The 21,137-nt window shown below is 46.1% G+C and overlaps 1 protein-coding gene across 1 annotated transcript in view; it reads right to left on the bottom strand.

The window, feature by feature from the left end:
* LOC308283692 (protein sidekick-2-like) overlaps positions 1-21,137 on the bottom strand; it is a gene marked incomplete at its 3' end in the record, with an annotated part of 114,699 nt that overhangs the window by 41,296 nt on the left and 52,266 nt on the right. Inside the window, exons 16-27 of the mRNA XM_080724159.1 lie at positions 20,952-21,133; positions 18,694-18,809; positions 17,789-17,984; positions 16,380-16,478; positions 15,778-15,969; positions 13,793-13,914; positions 6,679-6,788; positions 6,064-6,214; positions 2,633-2,870; positions 1,760-1,875; positions 952-1,141; positions 207-305 (exon numbers count right to left, since the gene is read on the bottom strand). Coding sequence (XP_080580285.1) covers positions 207-305; positions 952-1,141; positions 1,760-1,875; positions 2,633-2,870; positions 6,064-6,214; positions 6,679-6,788; positions 13,793-13,914; positions 15,778-15,969; positions 16,380-16,478; positions 17,789-17,984; positions 18,694-18,809; positions 20,952-21,133 — 1,811 coding nt within the window. The remainder of the gene's footprint in view (positions 1-206; positions 306-951; positions 1,142-1,759; positions 1,876-2,632; positions 2,871-6,063; positions 6,215-6,678; positions 6,789-13,792; positions 13,915-15,777; positions 15,970-16,379; positions 16,479-17,788; positions 17,985-18,693; positions 18,810-20,951; positions 21,134-21,137) is intronic.

Consider the following 21,137-nt stretch of genomic DNA (forward strand, 5'->3'; position numbering starts at 1 on the left):
TGTAAACCGCAAAGTCACATTGTGATACCGATAAGCTTAGGAGGAGAACAGGTACATTAAGGAGATTGAATGCATATGCTTTGGTGGAATCTCAGTCAAATCTAAAATTGGGAGCAAAATTGCGTCGTTTGTCCTGGAATGGTAGTGCTGTATCAGATCGTAAGGAAAGAGAGATCTTGGCAGTGCGAGCGTGGTAGTAACCTCACCGAGGATGATGCCATTTGGCTGGGCAGGAGGCTGCCAGATCAGCCTGACGGAGGTGGTCCTGACCTCAGGGAACAGGATGCCCACCGGGGGTCCTGGCACTGTCAAACAGAAATAAGAACAAGAGACGTCACACTATGACACATATGAACTAGACATGTCAAGTTTTCCCTCCCCTCATACTCAGAAGAGGGGTATAAGAGAGAGGTCTTCAACAGGGGGTCCGGGACCCCTAGGGGGTCCTCAGAGTTACTACAGGGGGTCCTCCAAATTTTTTATATTAAGCATTTGAATCCTAGCATCCATATTCTGAGAACTTTATAACCAAAAATAGCAGATCTACAAGCTCACATCGGCTATTTTCGGCAAAGAGCTTTGGTGTAGAGGGGAAAAAGAGCAGACCGTACAGAGTGAAACGTCAGGTTTATTACGTTTTGACGGTTCAACTGCTTAAATATCTGAAAACACACATTGACATGAATCCAAAATACACAGACGATTGTGCTGTCAAACAATGAAAAGATATGGAATCTACGAAAAGGTTTTGGGGGGTCCCTGCTTCATCATCTCTCTCTCGGCTAAGGTGTCCTCGGCCTGAAAACGTTTGGAAGACCCCTGGGATAAAGTAATACGAGAACAAAATGGCTGCCACGCGAATTAATCCTCTGCCCGTCTGGCATGTTGTTTCATAATGCAATTCTGGGTAATGGGGTTGGGATGGCAGACTCGGTAAACATCCCCGCTTACCGTCGTCCAGGGTCCTCTCCAGGATGAACGGGAAGCTGTTCCTGCCATCTCCGATGCGCGTGAAGGCCAGCACCTGGATCTCGTACAGCACGTACTTGCCCAGCTCGCTCAGCTGGACGCTGTGGCTGGTGTTGCCCTCCACCGTCCAGAACCCGGGAGCCGTCTCTGAGTCTTTCTCTTTGTACACCACCTGGGAGACACCACCACCAGACCACACCACACGCAAAGAGACACGGCGGCGAACATTATCCGTCTGGGAGGAGAGACTGGAGGTAATATGATGTTTATGGATTTCCACTAGAAATCTCTTTTTGTGGAATAACCCATTTAGGCCAAGAATTATTTTTATTCTTTAGCCATTGAAAAATAGCAGATATACAAGCTCACAGCGCGGCACCGAGTGCCGCGCTGCGAGCTTGTAGATCTGCTATTTTTGAAAAGTCCCGAAAATGCGTGCAAATCTTTGAATAAATGTATTTTTTAAGCAAACATTTGTTAACTCACATTTTGCTTCTGGGGGGGTCCCTGGAACTAAATATTTTGAGATGGGGATCCGTGGCCAAATACATATCATTTTGGGGGTCCTTGACATGATAAAGTTTGAGCACCACTGACATAGAAACATAGGTTCTTCAAAAAACCTTAGAAGGATTTAGAATCAGGTCAAAATATTCAAAGACTTGCACAATTTTTCAAAAATAGCAGATATACAAGCTCACAGTGCGGCACCGAGCATAAAATAATGCGTAATAATGTGTTCCTGGTCTAAATGGAATAAAACAAGGCGGTGAGCTGTAGAAAAGCCGACCTTGTATCCCAGAATGAGTCCGTTGCGGTCGGGCTCGGGGACCTCTCCCCAGCGCACCAGGATGCTGCTGGAGGTGGTGGCGAAGGCCGACACGTTGGTGGGGCCGCAGGAGGGCACTGCAGTGATGAAGGTCACAAGTTAGAACAATGGTTGTTGTTTAGCTCCAACACCCAAAAGAGACAAACTAGAGCGATAATAGCAGATCTACAAGCTCGCGAAGAGGTGCCAGGCGGCGTCGCCCGTTTCATTCCCGATCCGGACGACCTTTGCCGCATGTCACTCCCCATCTCTCCACCCATTTCCTGTCAGTCTACTGTTCTATCCAATAAAGGCATAAAAGCCCAAAAAACTAATCTTAAAAAAAAAAAAAAAAAATATATATATATATATATATATATATATATATATATATATATATATATACTTTTTTAATGTAGAAAATGGAAAAAAGGAGATATTTAGCCACCCTTTTGGGAAACAGTGGGTTAGAATACTGCGTTCATGTAGGCGTCTGTATGTTTTCGTATGGGACACAGTTTCACGTCAATTCAGTTAACGAGTGTGTGTGCGTGCGTACGTACGTGTGTGTGCGTGTGCGTGTGCGTGCGGGTAAAATCTCGATATTTCAACGTCCCATTAGTCCGACAAAGGGTTAGGGTTAGGTAACTTAGGTTTTAGGGTTAGGTTTAGGCATAGTTTTACTGAGGTTAGGGTTAGATTTAGGCACAGTAGCAGTAGCACCAGGTTAACATTCACCAGGTTAGCATTCACCAGTGTCGGACGAATGCGGCGTCGAACTATCGAACGTCGTAATAACACTACGCTCCCGTGTGTGTGTCCGTGTGTGTGTGCGCGCCGTGGACACGTCCTCACCTGACTCCCTGGTCCTCCCGTGCACCGGGGGGCTCCAGGGCCCCGAGCCGATGCCGTTGATGGTCTGAACTCTGACCTCGTACTCGGTCCACTCCTCCAGATCCTCGATGGTGAACTCCCTCTCCAGGCGGTCCATGATGACGTGGGACAGCACGCCCCCCCTGTTGCCCGCCTTGGAGTACTGCACCCTGTAGCCCAGCAGCTCTGGGTTGCCGTTGTACTCCCACTCTGGCAGAGGCTTTACAATCACACAGGGGTGGAGAGTAAGAACTAAGTACATTTACTCAAGTATTGTACTTAAGTAAATGTACTCCCACTATGGCAGAGGCTTTAGAATCGCAGTGGTGGAAAGTAATAACTAAGTACTTCTACCACTTTTTCGAGTCACGTGTTCAAATACTGGATTCTGATTGGCTAAATTCCGGAGGTTATGAGAGAACTACTGCCGCAAAGTTGTGTGATGACTTGTCCGAGATCAATGAGCCTCAGTGTACATCCGGGGACTTCAGGAGGTAGTCGGAACACCTTTCCCCCAACCAACAAATGACCGTGGCAACGGTCCTATGTTCACTAACGTGCATGCTATAGTCGCCGATTTATTTGGATCCAATGCAATCCGCCAACTTTAAAGCCCCTTTTCTCTGAACCTATGCCTTTCTGGAAGCGAACAGCCTCTATTTACGGCCGGAACGGTACTTCTAACTGACGTTAGCTTAGCTGTAAGCTAGACGCATGGATTAGTATGGAGTTGGCGCCATCTGTTGGTGAGTAGAAGATGTTGTTGGTGGAACTATCTGCTGTCTCGCGGAAGTTTTATAGGCAATAATGATTGTAACTTAAGATCCTTGCAAGTTACAACTATGTGTTTTCTTTCATGTATAAGGGAAAAAGTGGTAGAAAAGCTATTTACCACTCGGGGTCGGACATTATGCTCTGATAATGTCCTGTGTTAGGGTGTTATCGGACTCGGCTTCGCCTCGTCCGATAACACCCTAACACAGGACATTATCAGAGCATAATGTCCTCTCACTCGGGGTAAATTGCTTACATTTACTCAAGTACTGTACTTCAGGTCAATCTACAATCTCAAGTTGCGACAGCAATGGCGAGCTCGACTATGGAGCTCGCCCTTCCTCAAAGTATTGCAAGTTCTCAAGTTGTGAGCTTGCAGATCTGCTATTTTCAAAGGATTTTATATATGTTTGAAAACTTGAGAACTTGCAATACTTTGGGTAAATTTTGAATGCTGAACTTGTAAACAGACCATTTCTACAATAGCGTATTGATACTTTTACTTTTAACTAAAAATATGAGTACTTCTTCCATCACTGGAAACAACGGAGTGTTAATGCAACTCTTAAATAATTAGTCTCAGACTCTTAAATAATAAAAAGTGACACGTTAATGGTAATGGTTTTTCCTGTGCAGGTGTTTTATCAGCGTAAACGACTCTGACAATAACATGAATGGGAATCCTTTCTAATTAGGCTATCTAATTAGTGGCCTTTGTTCTAGCGAATCGAAATCTTAATGCTACAGCCACAATGACATTCTAGACAATTATGTGCTTCCAATTTTGTGTCAACTGTTTGCGTAAGGAACCCGACCCCCCCACCCCCCCAACCCCCAACTCCCCCATACAGAAATGGTCTGTTGAGATGAGTGTTGAAGAAGAACTTGACTGGTCTGACACACACAACCAGGGGCGTCACAAGGGGGGGGAAAGTGGGACTGAGTTACTAGGGCCCAAGGTGGAGGGGCCTTAATTATTTTATACTCTAGCTATTGAAAAATAGCAGATATACAAGCTCACAGCGCGGCACCGAGTGCCGCGCTGCGAGCTTGTAGATCTGCTATTTTTGCTTCTGGGGGGATCCCTGGAACAACATATTTTGAGATGGGGGTCTCTGGCCAAATACATATCATTTTGGGGGTCCTTCACATGAAAAAGGTTTGAGCACCACTGACATAGTAACATCGGTTTTTCAAAAAACCTTAGAAGGATTTGAAATATTCAGACTTCGCACAAATGCCGCGCTGTGATCTTGTATATCTGCTAATTTTCAATAGTTAAAGGCCCGCTGACACGCCCCGAAATTATAATAGTATGATACAGTAGGTCACGTGGTCTCTCTGAAAACGGTCTGAAATAGTCTGAAACTCTAGTCACAGTGTAATCTGCCCCTCGCCCCCCAACAACAGCTGACCAGTACAGTAAGTAGTCTAAGTACAGTCAATTAATTTGATTGGCTTATAATTGCGCATTCCCACAATTACATCATAAAAATATTAACTCATATTTTAAGATGACTTTTTAAAGTGACAGTACCCCTTTAGGTGACAGTACCCCTTTAAAGCACAAAATGTGAGTGAATCCTTGTACCCAGGGCCCAGAATTTGGTGCGACACCCCTGCACAGAGCACTTATCGAAAGCCTTTAGAATGAGTTGGAACGCCGGCCGCGAGCCCAGTCCTAATCGCCCAGCACCTGTGTCTGACCTCTTCAATGGTCTTGCGGCTGGATTGGAAATGGCTTTTTCACTAAGTTTGGGAACATTTCTGCCGCCAATATTGCTTCCATTCAGCCAACGAGAATTAAGCGTTAAGTGAGGTCGGACACTTGTTGGGGCCCCAGAATTGGAACACACTGGAATGTCATTGCAGTGGCGGCATTAAGATTTCCATCCAATGGAACAAAGGGCATTAATTAGAAAGACTAATTAGAAAGGGTGTCCACTGACCTTTAAACATATAGTGTATCGTCAAGTGTTGGAAAAAGTCAAAATGGCATGGCTAGAACGAGTAGTTTGAACATGTAATGAAAACGCAATGCAGCGTAGCGTGTAGCTAAAGGTTTGGGCCTAGTGTTTCAATATGAAAGGATTACAAGCGTCAGGGCATGTGAACAGGGGCGTCACAAGGGGGGGGGGGGGGAGTGGGATTGAGTTACGAGGGCCCAAGGTGGAGGGGCCTTAATTATTTAGCTATTGAAAAATAGCAGATATACAAGCTCACAGCGCGGCACCGAGTGCCGCGCTGCGAGCTTGTAGATCTGCTATTTTTTAAAAGTCGTGAAAATATGTGTGCAAAACTTTGTATATGTGTATTTTTTAAGCGAACATTTATAACTCAAACTTTGCTTCTGGGGGGTCCCTGGAACTAAATATTTTGAGATGGGGAAACACAGGTTTTAAAAAATATATATACTTTCACGATTTTTCAAAAACAGCAGATCTACAAGCTCGCAGCACGGCACTCGGTGCCGCGCTGTGAGCTTGTATATCTGCTATTTTTCAATAGTTAAAGCACAAAGTAATGCGTAATATTGCGTTCCCAGTCCAAACGGGTTAAACATTCATGTGGGGGCCCACAGCGAATCCTTGTACCCAGTTTCCCAGAATCTGGTGCGACGCCCCTGCGTGTGAACGTACCACCCATCGGAGCCAGAGGCTGGTCTCGCTGGCCGTGCGCAGCGTGACGTTGGCGGGGGCGATGTCCGGAGGGGCCTGCAGGGTCTGGATCTTCCTGGAGGGCTGGCTGGGAGGACTGGTGCCCACGATGTTCACCTGACGCATGCGAAACCTACAGCGGAATGGGAAATACAAAAATCACACTCAGAAAAACTGGCCCTAAGGCCGGGCATATAAATTATTGATAAGCTGGTGAAGCAAAAAACACATATAGTCGTTGTCCGATGAAAACCTTGTATGTACAAAACGGTTCATTTTGCATTTATCATTTTAAAAATGATTTAAACTAGTGAAAACAGCCGATCTACAAGCACACAACGCCTCGCGGTGCGAGGCGTTGTGTGCTTGTAGATCTGCTGTTTTCACTACTTTTGTGTGACGGCCTTGTATGATGAAGCAGGGCTTTACTTTGCGAAAGAACGTACAAATTTGAAACTTGGAGATACAAGGTTTCCATCCGACAACGACGATATAGCTGATGCACGCGCGCGCGCGTACGTGCGTGCGTGCGTGCGTGCGTGCGTGCGTGCGTGCGTGCGTGCGTGCGCGTGCGTGCGTGTGTGTGCGTGCACGCACCTGTAGAATGTATAGGGGTTCAGGTCCAGAACCTCCAATGATCTGGCGTCAGGCTCGTTAGACAGCTGATGGACCGTGACCCACTCCTCATTCTCTCCTATTACACCAACCTGAAGACACACGCAGAGGAGCAGGAGGGATGGATGACACCCTCTGACAACAAGCCAGCTGCTACTTCACAATCATTTTGCATCACGCCGCCGTAATCCATTCGAAAAGCTCGCAAGGCGCACTGGGTGAAAAGAGAGATTATCGGACGTATACTGGTAGATTATATGACTTCTATTTTTGCGACCGTAAGGTCGCAGTTTAGTATCAAAACCTCCACCGGCCGTCCGTCACGTCCGTCACGTCCGTCACGTCACGTCACACGTCACACGTCACACCTTTGCCCTGCTCATATCTGGGCTTGTTTGTGTATTGTATGACATCATGCCACATCATCGGCTGAGGACTGTGTGATGTCATCATATCTCCATATATGGAGACATAAGTTGCTCATGCCCAAATATGGGCTGGTGAGGTCAGACTTAGTGTGATGCGTAGGTTATCTCCATATATGGAGATTCAACTTCAATGAGTAACCATGGCAAATATAAGTCGTCCATGCCCAAGTATGGGCTGGTGAGGTCAGACTTTGTGTGATGCGTAGGTTATCTCCATATATGGCTCCACCTCTCACGTCATACGGGTAGCCATAGTTACACCTGGAATGTTGAATCTCCATATATGGAGATAACCTACGCATCACACAAAGTCTGACCTCACCAGCCCATACTTGGGCATGGACGACTTATATCTCCATATACGGAGATGGCCATATATGGAGATACGATGACATCACAGAGTCCACAGCTGGTGATGTGGCGTGATGTCATACAATACACAAACAAGCCCTATATAAAGGGGCAATTCTCACCAGGGAAGAGAGCATTGCCTGGAATGTTGAATCTCCATATATGGAGATAACCTACGCATCACACAAAGTCTGACCTCACCAGCCCATACTTGGGCATGGACGACTTATATCTCCATATACGGAGATGGCCATATATGGAGATACGATGACATCACAGAGTCCACAGCTGATGATGTGGCGTGATGTCATACAATTAACAAACAAGCCCTATATACTGATGCGATACGATGACATCACAGAGTCCACAGCTGATAATGTGGCGTGATGTCATACAATAAACAAACAAGCCCTATATACTGATGCGGAGATATGAGCAGGGCAAAGGTGTGACGTGTGACGTGTGACGTGTGACCGACCGACCGACGGACGGCCGGTGGAGGTTTTCATAGTAAACTGCTCCCTGACGGTCGCAATAAGGACCGTTACCAGTAAGACTCCCTAATCGGGAGATAAGCGACCGTTGGTCGCTTATCTCCACAAATGGCCAAAAGTTTGTTTTACCAATTATCAAGACATACGGGCAGTTGACAGTTTGCCATGGTTACTCATTGAAGTTGAATCTCCATATATGGAGATAACTACGCATCACACTAAGTCTGACCTCACCAGCCCATATTTGGGCATGAGCAACTTATGTCTCCATATATGGAGATATGATGACATCACACAGTCCTCAGCCGATGATGTGGCGTGATGTCATACAATACACAAACGAGCCCTACAGTATAAAGGGGCAATTCTTGCCAGGAAAGAAGCATTTCTTCGACTCAGACCTTATCGCCAGGGTTGGCTTATAGCAGCTGTCGGTAGGACCATATATGGATTCTGTTAGTGTGGATCTCCTAACAGGGCATCATCTGGGATACAATCCCTTTTATGCCCATATATGGAGATCCCTAACAGAATCCCTTTCATGCCCATATATGGAGATCCCTAACAGAATCCCTTTTATGCCCATATATGGAGATCCCTAACAGCATCCCTTTTATGCCCATATATGGAGATCACTAACAGCTAACAGAATCCCTTTTATGCCCATATATGGAGATCCCTAACAGAATCCCTTTTATGCCCATATATGGAGATCCCTAACAGAATCCCTTGTATGCCCATATATGGAGATCCCTAACAGAATCCCTTTTATGCCCATATATGGAGATCCCTAACAGAATCCCTTTTATGCCCAGTTGGTTGCTAGGGTAAAAAAACATGGTTGCTATGGTAAACAGTTGGTTGCTAGGGTAAACAGTTGGTTGCTAGGGTAAAACCATGGTTGCTAAGGTGGTTGCTAACGTACACTAACAGACCAGCAACAACAGACTGTTGCCACAGCAACGTACACAAAGGTTTGTGTACACATGTGGTGTGATGTCATACTGAAGATATATGACATCACACCGTACACAAACAAAGGTGTGACGTGTGACGTGTGACGGACGGACGGCCGGTGGAGGTTTTGGTAGTAAACTGCTCCCTAACGGTCGCAATAACTCACTATCACCAGTAAGACTCCCTAATCGGGAGATAAGCGACCGTTGGTCGCTTATCTCCACAAATATCACAACCTCCACCTCTCACGTCATACGGGTAGCCATAGTTACACCTGGAATGTTGAATCTCCATATATGGAGATAACCTACGCATCACACAAAGTCTGACCTCACCAGCCCATACTTGGGCATGGACGACTTATATCTCCATATACGGAGATGGCCATATATGGAGATACGATGACATCACAGAGTCCACAGCTGATGATGTGGCGTGATGTCATACAATACACAAACAAGCCCTATATAAAGGGGCAATTCTCACCAGGGAAGAGAGCATTGCCTGGAATGTTGAATCTCCATATATGGAGATAACCTACGCATCACACAAAGTCTGACCTCACCAGCCCATACTTGGGCATGGACGACTTATATCTCCATATACGGAGATGGCCATATATGGAGATACGATGACATCACAGAGTCCACAGCTGATGATGTGGCGTGATGTCATACAATAAACAAACAAGCCCTATATACTGATGCGATACGATGACATCACAGAGTCCACAGCTGATGATGTGGCGTGATGTCATACAATAAACAAACAAGCCCTATATACTGATGCGGAGATATGAGCAGGGCAAAGGTGTGACGTGTGACGTGTGACCGACCGACGGACGGCCGGTGGAGGTTTTCATAGTAAACTGCTCCCTGACGGTCGCAATGACATCACGCCACATCATCGGCTGAGGACTGTGTGATGTCATCATATCTCCATATATGGAGACATAAGTTGCTCATGCCCAAATATGGGCTGGTGAGGTCAGACTTAGTGTGATGCGTAGGTTATCTCCATATATGGAGATTCAACTTCAATGAGTAACCATGGCAAATCACACCGTACACAAATGACCCTTATATAAGACCGGCATTATCTACCGACAGCTGCTATAAGCCAACCCTGGCGATAAGGTCTGAGTCAAAGAAATGCTTCTTTCCTGGCAAGAATTGCCCCTTTATACTGTAGGGCTCGTTTGTGTATTGTATGACATCACGCCACATCATCGGCTGAGGACTGTGTGATGTCATCATATCTCCATATATGGAGACATAAGTTGCTCATGCCCAAATGTGGGCTGGTGAGGTCAGACTTAGTGTGATGCGTAGGTTATCTCCATATATGGAGATTCAACTTCAATGAGTAACCATGGCAAATCACACCGTACACAAATGACCCTTATATAAGACCGGCATTATCTACCGACAGCTGCTATAAGCCAACCCTGGCGATAAGGTCTGAGTCGAAGAAATGCTTCTTTCCTGGCAAGAATTGCCCCTTTATACTGTAGGGCTCGTTTGTGTATTGTATGACATCACGCCACATCATCGGCTGAGGACTGTGTGATGTCATCATATCTCCATATATGGAGACATAAGTTGCTCATGCCCAAATGTGGGCTGGTGAGGTCAGACTTAGTGTGATGCGTAGGTTATCTCCATATATGGAGATTCAACTTCAATGAGTAACCATGGCAAATCACACCGTACACAAATGACCCTTATATAAGACCGGCATTATCTACCGACAGCTGCTATAAGCCAACCCTGGCGATAAGGTCTGAGTCGAAGAAATGCTTCTTTCCTGGCAAGAATTGCCCCTTTATACTGTAGGGCTCGTTTGTGTATTGTATGACATCACGCCACATCATCGGCTGAGGACTGTGTGATGTCATCATATCTCCATATATGGAGACATAAGTTGCTCATGCCCAAATATGGGCTGGTGAGGTCAGACTTAATGTGATGCGTAGGTTATCTCCATATATGGAGATTCAACTTCAATGAGTAACCATGGCAAACTGTCAACTGCCCGTATGTCTTGATAATTGGTAAAACAAACTTTTGGCCTATTTGTGGAGATAAGCGACCAACGGTCGCTTATCTCCCGATTAGGGAGTCTTACTGGTACATATACTATATTACGTATACAGGGCATATACCCACACCAGTAAGACTCCCTAATCGGGAGATCACAATCTGTCGGTAGATAATGCCGGTCTTATATAAGGGTCATTTGTGTACGGTGTGATGTCATACTGATGTCAGCAGTGTGATGTCATACTGATGTCAGCAGCTATGTCTCTATATATGGAGTTATATGTTGTTCGTGTCCAAATATGGGGCTTGTGAGGTCAGACTTAGTGAGATTCGTCGGTTATCTCCATATATGGAGGGATGTGTTGGTTATCTCCATATCTGGAGATTCAACCTTCAACGTGTAACTATGGCTACCTAACGACTAGCCACATGACGTGAAGGTGAGTGAGGGTCTTTGTAACAGCCACCCCCAGATTTCCCGTGGAAATCTGTACAATATCGAGAAGGCCCGAACGGAAACTCTTAGTCAACTGGCCACCCCATCAAAGAGTAAAGGGACATCAAGGCCTCTCTCTTGTCAATGGGCTGGTGTCGGCCACCCCGTACGGGTTCTAGTCTGAGGTGATAGCCTGCCACCCCGTTAGTAGGCAGGGGTCCCGACAAGCCAAGGGGTCGATTGCACCAGCTTCCTCCTGCCGCGAAGGGTGCCAGCATGACTCACACCATCCTTCCTAGACGATTTTGACATCTTGTTACTAATCTGTCGGTAGATAATGCCGGTCTTATATAAGGGTCATTTGTGTACGGTGTGATGTTATACTGATGTCAGCAGTGTGATGTCATACTGATGCGGAGATATGAGCAGGGCAAAGGTGTGACGTGTGACGTGTGACCGACCGACGGACGGACGGCCGGTGGAGGTTTTGATACTAAACTGCGACCTGACGGTCGCAATACTGTTGGAAAGACTTTCTGGCATATTCCTCTTCTTCTCAACTTCTCATACAGTATGAGGGGGGAGGTGTATATTAACCCATTAAGATCGGGGACGCGTCTGTGTCACGTGATCACTTTATTAGTACTACACCTCGGTTATTACATTATTTTGTATACTGTGGCTGTTAAAAAATAGCAGATATACTAGTAAGACGCCTCGGGCGACATGCGACTTAGCCCCAAAGGGCGAGGTCGAGCCAATCCTTGGCTATCTGGCCAGTGATGTATATCGGACCAGTTACCCAATCTCAACAGTGCCTTTTGAGATTGGCAGAACATGCCCATATATGGGCATTACCAAATATGGGCATTCCCAGATATGCCCTTAATATTGATGACATCGGGACAGGGATCTCCATATATGGGCATAGAACGGGCAAAGACGTTATTAATTTGCAAGTGTGATCTGGGAATGCCCATATATGGGCATGACAGAACATGCCCATCAGAGCATGTGAGCGGAGTGGAGCGGGAACAAAAGCCACTCCGCGCTCCAGACGGCTCTTGTCCCGCTCGCTCGTCGCTCTGGTCGGCCACCGGGCCGCTCCGCTCCACGCCGCTCCGCCGCGCAACTTGATTTGCGCATTTGTCGCTCCGCGCTCGCTCCACGCTCCGCTCAGCAGCCAACATAAAAAAAGTATTTTGCTACCATGTCCGAAACACTTTCTGCTTTGCTTCGTCACAAGTGTTCCCAACACAAATGCCTGCTGTTGAGCCTTTGATGGAGAGCTGCCTTCAATGTTACAAAAGACGCCATCTAAAGCATTGTATTTTTTAATAAGACAGGCAATCTTAAATCCTGTTGGTTATTGATTAATCACCACATTCGAGAAGGAGGCGACTTGTTGCGTGCTTTTTTCATCAGACTCACTTAGTCACTTGCATTTCAAATCGTATCCTTTGACTGGCCTATAACTTAACTGACACAAGGTAGGCTATTTATTATAAACATAGCCACTTGTATGGATGATGGATGATATAGATACATTTGACTTGAGTGAAATCTTGATAAAGGTTCTCCTCTCCGCGGTGCTTTCTCCCTCCTGCGACATGGCTGCAGCTGCACTACCATGGACTGCACACGGCACTGTTTTGTTGGAAACATGCGGCGCGCGGCCCCAACAGGGACGGCTAGGAGCGGAGGAGGTCGGCGCTCCAAGGAGCGGAGGAAAATCCTCGCTCCAAAGCCGCTCATACCCATTTGAAAAGTCGCTCGCTCACGCTCACGTCAAAAACGGCCCGCTCCACTCCCCGCTCCGCTCCGCTCACATGCTCTGATGCCCATATATGGGCATTCCCAGATATTCCCTCAATATTGATGACACTGGGACAGGGATCTCCATACGGATCTAATTAATTTGCAAGTGTGATCTGGGAATGCTCCCATATGGGCATGTTCTGACATCACATTGTAGACTATATATGGGCATAAATTATATGGGCATAAAAGGGACATGAAGCCAGAGCGTGATGTCAGAGCAGCAAACCCATTCTGTGACTACTGTACATCACAGTGACATCAGTGCATGATGTCAGCGTGATGTCACAGTGACAAGGGAACCAATAGGCTGTAAAATGGGGGTCCGCTCTCCATTCAGACATGTTGCCATTCAGACATTGACTTCTAATTGAATATTTTTAACTCATATCTTTGCCTCTGGGGGATCCCTGGAACAACATATTTTGCGATGGGGGTCGGTGGCCAAATAATAATTTTGGGGGCCCTTGACATGAAAGCGTTTGAGAACCAATGACATAGAAACAGGTTTAGAAGACATTTGTAGAATCGGGTCCTCGGGTCTTTAATGGGTTAAATTGTGAGTCTTACCTGGGCTTCCACCTGCCAGCGGGAGATGGAGGTCTTGCCATCGTAACCGGGTTTGTACTGCAGCGTCACCGAGCGTGGGCCGATGTTGGAAATGGCTATATTGGTGGGCGGACCAGGCATCTCTGCAGGGTTGGAAAAAGTACTCAGATGTTTTACTTAAAGTTATACCATGTAACTTTTTTTATAAAACAAATCTTAAAATTGTCCTAACTGTTAAATCACTAAAGTTTTAGAACACCCAATCCGTTATTTTCAGCTTCTAAAGCCTTCTCTTTATATGTTTTCTATGATCCTGGCCGGGGACCGGATTTCGCGGCAAAATTACGTCATCTGCATCACCTGTATACGTTGTGTATATGTTGGCCAATCACATCGCGGATCATACACACATGATACACTACCGGCCAATCACAGCGTATCTGCCGTCTCTTCAGGAAGTAGCCCCCCTCAGCTACAGTGTATACAATGGTGAAAGATTCTTAACCTCTTAATCCACAAATCCTGTCCAGAAAATTACGTTCTACCCCTCCACGGATTCGTATCGGTCGCGGTGGTTTGCAGTGCCGCTCCGGTGGTCCGCGGCGGTGGTCCGCGACGACTCCGGGTGAAAAAAAGCAATACCGCTACTGACCACTAGTTTAGCAACTTACACAGTATAGCGAGTAGTATCAATACTGCAATATAGAAATACTCTGTTACAATCAAAAGTCTGGAATTCAAAATGTAATTGAGTAAAAGTATGAAAGTATTGGTATGAAAATATACTTAAAGTACCAAAAGTAAAAGTACTAAATGTTTGAAAATAGCAGATCTACAAGCTCACAACGCGTTGTGAGCTTGTAGATCGTCTATTTTCAAAAAGCCACGGTATAAAATAGGGCTAAAGTGGTAGTAGTAAGTTTTATGATATAATCATTTATATCTGCAAAGTAACTACTAGTAACTAATGTTTTCAAATGATTGTTGTGTTGTAAAAGTACAATATTTGGATCTGAGTTGTAGTGGAGTAGAAGTAAAAGTATTGGAAATTGGAAATACTCAAGTAAACTACAAAAGACTCAAAATTTAAATGTGCTTAGTTATTTTACACCACTGCATCTCTGCAGGGGAGGAGAGACAGAGAGAGAGAGAGGATGCAAACATCACAGGGTTTCTCCCCCACTTCAAATGAAAGTGGAATTGCGAGAGGCACTGCATAACTGTGGCCCTCGCTAAGCACTGCTTATGGGATAAGTAGACTCGCAACACAAGACTGCCTCTAAACACTTTGCCCAACTAGAGACGGATGACAATCTCCCAGCATTCCTCGCTATAACACTGGGTGGAAACACTTTGGGCCTTTAGGGCAGTCTTTCATATTTGGGGCAGCGACATGAATGCTTTCCAACGCGGTGGCCGTAGGTTTGTTAGCGCCGTTCTCGCCACAGTTCCGGCAACTACAGTGGCGTCAGTTCAGCAAAAGCTAAGGTATGCCGCACCTGACTATAAGCCGCAGGTGTCCCTCCTGCTTCCCGCTAGATCGCCCCTGGTGGCCGTTAGCTGTATAAATCTATATATAAATCCTTGTTAAAGACCATTGTAAAACGAACTAACTGGCCGTTAGCTGTAAAAATCTTTATATAAGCCGCACCGGTGTATAAGCCGCAGGGTTCAAAACATGGGAAAAAAGCAGCAGCTTATAGTCCGGAAATTACGGTACTCATGCAGTCCCTTGTGTTAACATGGGTGGATAGTTTAGCTGTGCTAAGCTATGGCAGCATGACTGGTGTCCCTATCAACAGGCATGATTTTTTCCCCTGTAGCCAAGGTATGGCAGCTGCCATACCTTGCCATAACCAATTGACGCCTCTGGGCAACTATCTCGCATTCAGAAGTCCCCAGACGTATCAGTACTGGTGGAGATCTCTGAGAGTCTCGCAGCACGAGGATATGATATGAAGTGGGTTGGTGGCTGCGGTTGGTGATAACAGCTAGTAACAGCTAACCTGGAGGCACGCCGGAGGAGATGGTGGAGGAGGAGAGCTGCCCCTGGCCCTTGGAGGTCATGCCCGCCACCTGGATGGTGTAGGTGGTGAGGGCGGTGAGCCCCGTCACCCGGTAGTCCTGGGTGAGGTTGGGCAGGTAGTGGGTCACCCGCGTGTTGGTCCTGTTGAACTCCTCCCAGGAGATACGATAGCCTGGCCCGACGCGGTGTGAAAAGAAACCATAGGGTGTGTGTTACGGTAAATGTCATAGAGCAGTGTTTCTCAAACTTTCACATTTCAAGGTCTCCCCTTAACTCTGACAGTGTACAAATGGAACCAAATGAACCCGTTAGGGTTCATTTGGTTCCATTTGTATACTGTCAGAGTTACATACTTTTAGACCCTCCCCTCAAAGGAAACCGCAGAGTCCCCCGAATCCACTTTGAGAACCACTGTAGTAGAGGGTGTGCACATGCATGAAATGAATGGCAAATCGAGTGGCAAAGTGAGTTTAACGTTGTTTAATGCAATCAGATAGGACTTTTCACATCGGACACAGCTTTATGGGCCGTACACGAAAAACAACAGAGAGAGGCTGTAAAGTGATCTTTAATCGTTGGAACCTGTGAGGATGCCATTCTTCTCCTGCGGGTCCTTCCAGCTGACTTTGAGCGAGGTGTCCAGGATCTCGGTGAAGCTCAGGTGTCCCACGGCACCGGGAGCTGCGCGACAGAAAAACCAAAGCGAGCGATGAATGATGAACGATGACAAAAGAAATCTTAAATGGTTCAGGTTCAAAGAAAGGTTTTTGCGAAAAAAGGTTAAAAGCTCCACATTCAGATGGTAATGTTTCGCGCAATCAGGCACCCTTTTGTCAGCTTCAATTTAATAGCGTCCCAATTCTGTCCACTCATTTTTTCTCGGTGTCATCACTTCCAATGTCACTTGTTTATCCCGTATCCTGTACGAGTTCTCTCCCCTGATTTGGATGAATTGGATTGGTATTCTGAGTCCCTACTGTGCCCCGACCGCAAAAAGACTCATTCTGGGATACAAGGTCACCTGAGTTAATGTTTTCTGTTCACTTAAGGACTGGAGAGACAGGGAGACGCCTGTTACAGAACAAACACTCTGTAGTCTTCAATGTTTTCAGGCCAAGGACAACTTAGTGGATAGAGAGATGAAGCAGGGACCCCCACAAAGATAGATTCCATATAGGGCTAGTTTCATCGTTTGACTGCACAATCATCAGTGTATTTTGGTTTCATGTCAATCTGTGTTTTTTTTTACCACTTGAACAATCAATACTTAATAAACTTGACCTTTCACTCTGTACTTAGTGTGCTCTTTTTTCCCTTCTACACCAAACCTCTTTGCCGAAAATAGCCGATCTTGAGCTGGTAGATCTGCTATTTTTGGCTAAAGTTCTCAGAATATGGTTAATATAAATAAGGAGAAAAAAGTTTCTATCACACAAAGATTTGGAGGCCCCCCTGTAGTAACTCTGGGGACCCCCTAGGGGTCCCGGACCCCCTGTTGAAGACCATTGCTCTATAGCAATGTTTACTATCATAATATAGGCCTAGAGCTATTTCATACTTATTTTAACAAAATGAATACCCATACACAGTAATGTATGCTATACATGAATCCATTTGCTACTCGAATGAAGTGTACGAATGAAACCACCCACAGGTTACATATCGTCGTTGTCGGGTGGAAACCTCGTATCTCCAAGTTTCAAATGTGTATGTTCTTTTCGCAAAGTAAAGCCTTGCTTCATCATACAAGGCCGTCGCACAAAAGTAGTGAAAACAGCCGATCTACAAGCACACAACACCTCGCACCGCGAGGCGTTGTGTGCTTGTAGATCTGCTCTTTTCACTAGTCGGCTCTTTACACTAGTCGGCTCTTTTCACTAGTTTAAATAATTTTTAAAATGAAAAATACAAAACGAACGGTTTTGGACATACAAGGTTTTCACCCGACAACGACGATATCTTGTACAATCTCAAGAGTCAAATGGACTTACTGTCCTCGTGGGTGCGTATGCGCTGAGGCGGGCTGCGGGGCCCGTCCCCTGGTGTGGTGAAGCACAGCACCGAGGTGTAGTACTCCGTGAACTTCTTGAGGCCCGCGACGTAGCCCGCGTGCACGCTGTCCTGGAAGTTGGGGCGCGCCATCACCATGGTGACCTCGTCCTCTCGGTTGGCTTCCCACGCTAACAGCTGTGGGAGGAGGAGGAGGTGCAACATCAAAACCGGGGGGCCAGGAACAAACAACAAGCGTGGCCTTTTCACGCTCCCGTGATTCTGACAGGGAGAACCAATGCCTCGCGTGGCGGGTGCAATCGGTGACATGACAAAATGTCAATCAATGCTTGTTGTGCAGGGACGTGCAGAGAATGTTAGAGAGGCAGGGGCTGACATTTCTAAAAGGGCCTTTTGGTGGAAATATCGAAAATAGCAGACCTCCAAGCTCACAACGCGTCGCGCTGCGACGCGTTGTGAGCTTGGAGGTCGGCTATTTTTGGTGCTTGATGCCACATTGATCTAAGTATATTCAAGTCAATACTGGAGATGTGGCTTACATCATGGATTTCTACAGAGAGGGCAATTCTTAGTTTCAATATAAGATGCCTTATTCAAGTTCAGGAGAGTTTGGACAAGGCAATTCTCCTGAATGCTGCCTTCAGGTATGGCATGGAAAGAGGACATTTGCATTTCTTTCACCACAGTAAAAACTGCATTCATGGTCTGGAGAGGACACTTTTTACAGACGGATAAAAGGGGCAGGGGCTCAAGCCCCCTTTGATGTCTTATGTGCGCACGTGCCTTGCTTGTTTGTGACAACCTTTTGCAGCAGCCTGGGGGCTCCGCTGTTCCCCACCACCAGAGGGCAGCGGCGCACACACAGTAGCCGAGCCAGTAGACTCACCTTGTATCCCTGGTTGATCCCGTTGATGAACTGCGGGCTGGGAGCACTCCAGGTAAAACGGATGGCGCTGGAGTTGACAGCCTCGGCTTGCACGTTCCCCGGTGGCACGGTCGGCACTGTTCCACCACAGGATGAAAGAGAAACAGAGGGACAGAGACAGAGATAGAGAGAGAGAGAGAGAGAGAGAGAGAGAGAGAGAGAGAGAGAGAGAGAGAGAGAGAGAGAGAGAGAGAGAGAGAGAGAAAGAGAGAGAGAGAGAGAGAGAGAGAGAGAGGAAGAGAATGATAAACACCAGAGAGTGAGAGGAGTTAAGGCTCAAATACCGGGAACGCGCCCGAGTCGCGTTAGATTTGAACCACTTTAACCACTTTTTTATGCTTTAACTGTAGCAGGTATACGAGCTTGTAGATCTGCTATTTTTGAAGAAAAAAAAAACGTGAAAATGTGTGCAAGTCTTTGGATATCGTTGACCCGATCTTTGACCCGATGACTTCTAAATCCTTCTTCTAAATCAGTGGTTCTCAAATGTTTTCATGTCAAGGACCCCCAAAATTACATTTATTTGGCCGCAGACCCCCATATCAAAATATGTTGTTCTAGGGACCCCCCAGAAGCAGAGATCTGAATTACAAAAGTTTGCTATGAAAAATAGATATTGAAAAATGTTCACGACATTTTCACGATTTTTCAAAAATAGCAGCTCTACAAGCTCGCAGCGCGGCACTCGGTGCCGCGCTGTGAGCTTGTATATCTGCTATTTTTCAATAGCTAAAGCATTAAGTAAATCTAGGCCTAAATGCATTAATAAGAAATGCACAGCGATGGAGCGGGGTTGTTTACCGGCCTTGTTTATGTTGCTGTGGATGGAATGCCCAGGAGTGCCGGGTTTGAAAGGTGACACAATAAGCGAAGCTGACTGGACAGTTTCTGTCTCCGCTGCTCTTTCCTCCACTGTTGTTGTAGGTCATCTCTGAATATATTTGAATCCACTTAAATATTTACCTCTGCACTTGACCGGGTTTGGCTCTGGACTTGGTCCGCCCTTTTTTTCTCTCTCTCCTCGATACACCAGATCTCATCGCCGAAATTAGCCGATCTACAAGATCTACGAGCTCACAACGCGCAACATGTTGTGAGCTTGTAGATCTGCTATTTTCCGCGAATGTCCCACGCCCCAGAATAGGGATGCTACAGTGGCTAAATTGTGCTTGTGAGATGTATATTAGCCGGATGTCTATTAGCTTTCTGCAATACATAAATAAATGAGCCAGATCATCGAAAAGTGTGGCTCGCAGTTTTGGAACCTCTGACACAAGACAATGAACCTGCCCATGTGTACGAGACATCAGGACAACAGCTACCGCCAGTGGTGTAAAGTAACTAAGTACATTTACTCAAGTACTGTACTTAAGTACAATCGAGTATTTCCAATTTTCAGTACTTGTACTTTTACTCCATTACAATAATTTTAAAAGTTTAGTCACTTGTTGCTTTGCATATATAAATTATATTATTACAAAACATACATTTTAACCACTTCAGCTCTGTATATATTTGGGCCATTTGAAAATCTACAAGTTGTGAGCTTGTAGATCTGCTATTTTAAACATTTGAAATTCTGCATAATGAGTAAACACTAATGAGAACTTTCTACTTTTGGTATACTTTAAGTACTTTCAAAACCAATAGTTTTGCACTTTTACTCAAGGACATTTTGAAATTATTTTACTTGTAAGAGAGTGCTTCCTATGTTGCAGTATTATTACTATTTTTTCACGATTTTGTAACCCATTTTTCACCCAGTGCCACTGCCAATTGCCTATGCAGTAATACTCTGCCACGACTGGGGAGGGCCCCAAACTGAGCTCATGCTTCCTTCAGTGCATGAGGAGTGGGAAGGCCGCTTCTTTTCACCTGACAGGGTGGAGCTTCCCCAGTTGGCGCGTGGAAGGAACACGTTACTCCAACCAGTTCAGGGGGAGGCATTCTAGAGACCAGGATGACTGCATGTTTTTGTGAGGGTATCTACCCTATAGGAGACACAGGGAGAACATGCCTTTCGCCAAACCCCACCTAGGGTTTGGGCGCTGATGACGCGGAGGAGAGAACATGCCCCCAGTGCCCACAGCGTCCCCAGTCGGGAATCAAAGCCACGACCTTCTAGCTGTGAGGCGACAGCTCTACCGACTGCGCCACCGTGCCCCTACTTTTACTTTTAAGTAAAAATGTGAGTGTTTTTTTCCACCACTGCTCTGTACCTCCTTGCAGCGTCCACTCTGTGACCTTGTGGCTGTAGATGCCCCGGCCCGCTCCGTTGTAGGCGGCCACCTCGATCTCATAGTTGGTCCAGATGATCAGGTCCTCCAGCAGCAGACTGGTCTGGTCAGGGCTGGTGATGTTCTTAATCTGACAGTCCACCGGAAGACCTGACAGGCAGTACCTAC

This window comes from Nannobrachium achirus, assembly GCF_963921795.1.
Source record: "Nannobrachium achirus genome assembly, chromosome: 4".
In the NCBI taxonomy this organism is placed as follows: domain Eukaryota; kingdom Metazoa; phylum Chordata; class Actinopteri; order Myctophiformes; family Myctophidae; genus Nannobrachium; species Nannobrachium achirus.